The following is a 5,000-nucleotide window of genomic DNA, read 5'->3' as shown; positions in this document are numbered from 1 at the left end:
AGATGCGCATTAAGCGTCTAACAGTGAGAGTATCAATATCATATTCAATATCCTGTTACGCTCGTGTTTATTGGGAAGTGAGATCTCATTGGCTGACAGTGATCTCATCTGTGATCCACACACACACACATGCGTGTTCTGTGATGCACTGTGCAGACACTCACACTGAAACTCATGTGTGTGTGTGTAATGGTATGTTTGCAGTGAGTCACACAGTTTGGCCTTTCACACTCTATAGGTCCAGTTGTAGCTGTGCAGTCTGAAGTGTAGAGTCTGTGGGCATCGCTATTTTTGCAAGGGCTGGATTCAAAGTTTCCACTTTCCCACTCGTTTCCACTTCATTTTGTGTCTACCGACTCAATATTTATTATATTGTACTATTAAAATAGTATATGTTTCATAATATGTGTTATTGCATTTTATTTATGGTGTATATAATATATAATGTTTTTGAAAGAAGTCTCTTCTGCTCACCAAGGCTGCATTTATTTGATTAAAAATACTGTAAAAATTTTGAAATATTTTTGTAATTTAAAATATCTGTTTTCTATGTGAATATATAGTAAAGTGTAATTTACTCCTGTGATCAAAGCTGAATTTTCAGCATCATTACTCCAGTCTTCAGTGTCACATGATCCTTCAGAAATCACTCTAATATGATGATTTGATGCTCAAGACAAATTTATGATTATTATCAGTGTTGAAAACAGTTGTGCAGCTTCAAAAAAAAAGGAAATTGTGGTACATTTTATTTTCCAGGATTCTGTGATGAATAGAAAGTTCAGAAGAACAGCATTTATTTGAAAAATTATTTATTTGTAACATTATAAATGTCTTTACTGTCACTTTTGATTAATTTAATGCTACCTTATATATTAATTTTTTGCTATTAGATAAAATGTAAATTTGTCTAATAATTATTGTAATCATAATTATAATAATTATAACAAATGTATATAAATGTAACATCTATAACACTTATGTATAAAATTCATATAAATAATAAAAATACAATTAAATTACTATATATATATATATATATAAATACTCACACACTGGCATAATTTATTCTATTTTATAATTTATCATATATTCAGTTCATATGTAAACAATGTGGGATTTTTTTTTTTTTTTTTTTATATATGTCAAATGTTTTGCATATTCTGTTATAATGTAAAGCAGATCGACTCCAACAGAAGATGTTCTTTATAAAGAATCAAAGGCCTCTCTCATAATCTCTATATCTCCCATCTCATGTCTTTCACACACACACACACACACACACACACACACACACACACACACACACACACACAAACACATGCGCACACACACACACACACACACACACACACACATATGCACATATGCACACACGCACACACACACACATACACACTCCTCTCTTCTACTCTCTCTCTCTTTCACACACACACACACACTCCTCTCTTCTCTTCTACTCTCTCTCTCTCACACACACACACACACACACGCTCCTCTCTTCTCCTCTCTCTCTCTCACACACACACACACACACACACACTCACTCTTCTCTCTCTTACACACACACACTCACTCCTCTCTCCTTTTCTCTTTTCTCTCTCGCTCTCGTCTCCCTGCTCAGTTTAAATCACTGCTCTAGAAGTTCGTTACACATGTTGTTACTGTCCGGCTCACAGACAAGAGGAGATGGATGGATAGATAGATAGATAGATAGATAGATAGATAGATAGATAGATAGATAGATAGATAGATAGATAAAGAGTAGAGTATGGTGAATGTACAGTTACGTGTGTGTGTGTGTGTGTGTGTGTGTGTGTGTGTGAAGTCTGTGCTGTGTTTCCTCTGCTACTCAATAGAGTTATTGATGGTCGCGTGGAGAGGCTCGTTATCGACTGATGAGGTCATGCAGAGTGAATGATTCATGAGGACAGGAATAGAGTGTGTGTGTGTGTGTGTGTGTGTGTGTGCGTGCGTGTGTGTGTGTGTGTGTGCCTGTGAAAGAGAAAATCAGGAGACCGGCTCCTCCTCATTAGTGCTTGCTAAGGCGAGATTTACTATCACTATTGCTTATGAGTCTTTAAAACCCGTAAGCTTTCGCTCTCTAGAGAGCGTCTGATTGGACGGAAATCTCTGAAGTGCAGGATGAGTCATCAGTATTTTCTGTCCGTTTTCCTGGAAGAAGAATCCATCAATCTGCTTAAAGTCAATTTGATCAATGTTTGGGAGAACATTACAATTTTAACAAACAAATAACATTTTTGTAAATTTTTGTAATTTTTTTTGTCTTTAACAACCCAGCGAACGATATATTCTAAGAATGTTTTACTAACATTCCAATGAAGTTATGAAAACGTTATTTCTGAATGCAGTTTATTAAATGTTTTAAAAATGTTCTTTCTTGATTATCTGAACATTCCATTTCATCATTCTTCAAACATTATGAGAATGTTACTTTTGAATGTTCTCTAATTGTAACAAAACAAGTAGTAACATTTAAAAAAAACTGTTAAACGAATGTCCGACTGAAACATTTTATGAAAAAGGAAAGCGGCCAATGGCTGTTTTAATATTTAATCTATTTTCATGGTACTAGTATTTACTTTTTAGAAACTAGTATCTATTCCATTAGTTACTAGTGCTCATTCTTTAGGAACTTGTACCTATTAAATAGATTATAATAGTGACGATTAGTAACTATTCTATTGTTTCTAGAAACATTTTTGCCATTTAATGGGAATCTGTCACTCAGATCAACTATTCAGTTTTGACTAGTGTGTATTTCAATTGTGATTAGTACATATTTTTTATATACTAGTAGTAATTTATTAGGTACTAATCATCTACCTATTAAATAGATGCTAGTATTTATTTATTACATAATAGTATTTATTCATTAGATACTAGTTCGTAATTATTAGATACTAGCAATTATAGTGTTTTACGAACTGCTCCGAGACACGAAGGTTGAGATCCAAATGCAGCTTTAATTAAGGGGCAATCCAGACACGTAATCCAATATACAGGCAATAGGTCAAAACACAGGTAGGCCGTCCAAACAAACAAACAAACAAACAAACAAACAAACAAACAAACAAACAAAACAGGCAGGGGTCAGAGGCAAAAGAGTAATCCACGGAACAGGCAAAAAATCCAAAAACCAAGAGACATGAAACCAGGGAAAACGCTCGGAAATGCAGTGCAACAACATACAAAACATCGCAGTGAGTGAATGAGTGAACATGGTATAAATAGGCCGAGACTATCAGGGTAATGAGACACAGGTGAATGCAATCAGTGATGATGAGTCCGGGCAGTGAGTTATGGGAAATGTAGTTTATGAGGGAGTGATAATAGTCTGGTGTGGAGTGCCCTCTGGTGGCTCTCAAGGGCACTCCAGCTGGTGACCGTTACATATAGTCACCACTGTGTCTGTGTTCATGGACTTTTCAGTTAGCCACATTTACCCATTGCCGGGTATTTAGAGAAACGAATACCCCCCCCCCCGTTTTCAATAATAACATCGTGCACACAACACCGTTTTCAAAAAAGTTGTCATTTACATCAACCCGCATAAATACGCGGTCGAGCGCCATCATAACTATGCCAAACCTATGGGTGGCAGTGTAGGGAGAAGGATAAAGCCATGCAAGCCAATCAGAATCCTCAGAATCGACAACAACGAATAACACGAGCGACTCCCTAGGGCGCTCACATGACGTTAAGCATTTTCTGGCGCATAATGTGACGTTTGAGAACCTAAAACCCCGTTTCTCCCAGTTGACACGGCAACACAACCGGCGTTATCAGAAATCTCCACTTTGGCTGGAATTTTTTGAAAAAAATTGTTTTCTGTGATAAAAATATCTGCGTCTTCCCTTCAAACTCCATGTAAACTCAGTTAGTTGTCATTTGTCACATGTTCCTTTGTTCAGTTTCCCGCCACTAGTCTGTCTCCTTGGTTACCATCATTAGTTGATCGGTATCACCTGTGTCCTATTAATTACCATCATCTGTGTTTGCTATTTAGTTCCTCCTGTTCACTCTTTGTCCGATCTCTGTTATGTATGGTTGTGTTTTTCCTGCTCGGAGAACCTTCATTAAAATTGATGTATATTGATCTTAATATTGACCCTGACTCCTATTAAATAGATACTTGTATTTATTTATTACATAATAGTATTTATTCATTAGATACTAGTTCGTAATAATTAGATACTAGCAATTATTCTTGTGCACATTTATTAGATACTGATAGTAGTACTTATTCGAAATGTTACTAGTAAAAATGACATACACAGATATATACAGTATAGCAAAATAGGCAACACTTTAGTTTAGGGTCCAATTCTCACTATGAATTAGTTGCTTATTATCATGCCTATAGATATTGGCTGTTTATTAGTACTTATAAAGCACATATTGTGCATGATCATGAGCACATTCCTAATCCTACCCCACAAACTACATTACTTACTATTAATATGCAGTAATTATAAGTTTATTGAGACAAAAGTCGTAGTTAATAGTGAGACCCTAAACTAAAGTGTGACCGCAGAAATACTAAAAACATGTGTTTCTTTGTCCTTTTCTGTTTGAGCCTAGGTCATGTACATTAAGCTACAACTTCCTGTTTTACAAAAATGTTTTAAGGATGTAGATATTCATAGACTCTACAAAAGAACGCCGGTGGAAAGAAACTCCTGCCTCATGCTCTCTGCCGCTTCTGGCGCTTGTGTGTGTTTCAGGGTACAGAGAGGGTTATCTGTGGAAGCGAGGCCGAGACAACGGGCAGTTCCTGAGTCGCAAGTTCATTCTGTCTGAGAGAGAGGGAGCGCTCAAGTACTTCAACAAACATGACGTTAGTTCTGTCCTTCTGTCTCTCACACACACACACACACTCACACACACACACACACACACTCTCACACACACACACACACACACGCACGCACGCATGCACGCACACACACACACGCACGCATGCACCCACACGCACG

General features: G+C 36.7%; 1 protein-coding gene across 1 annotated transcript in view; it reads left to right on the top strand.

Moving 5' to 3' along the window:
* The window catches only part of LOC311096735 (arf-GAP with dual PH domain-containing protein 1), a 44,485-nt gene that overhangs the window by 26,921 nt on the left and 12,564 nt on the right, over positions 1-5,000 (top strand). Inside the window, exon 5 of the mRNA XM_084136062.1 lies at positions 4,749-4,861. Within this exon, the coding sequence (XP_083992188.1) occupies positions 4,749-4,861 (113 nt within the window). The remainder of the gene's footprint in view (positions 1-4,748; positions 4,862-5,000) is intronic.

Source organism: Abramis brama (assembly GCF_963993115.1).
Source record: "Abramis brama genome assembly, chromosome: 14".
NCBI lineage: Eukaryota > Metazoa > Chordata > Actinopteri > Cypriniformes > Leuciscidae > Abramis > Abramis brama.
This window is presented reverse-complemented; position numbering and strand designations above follow the sequence as displayed.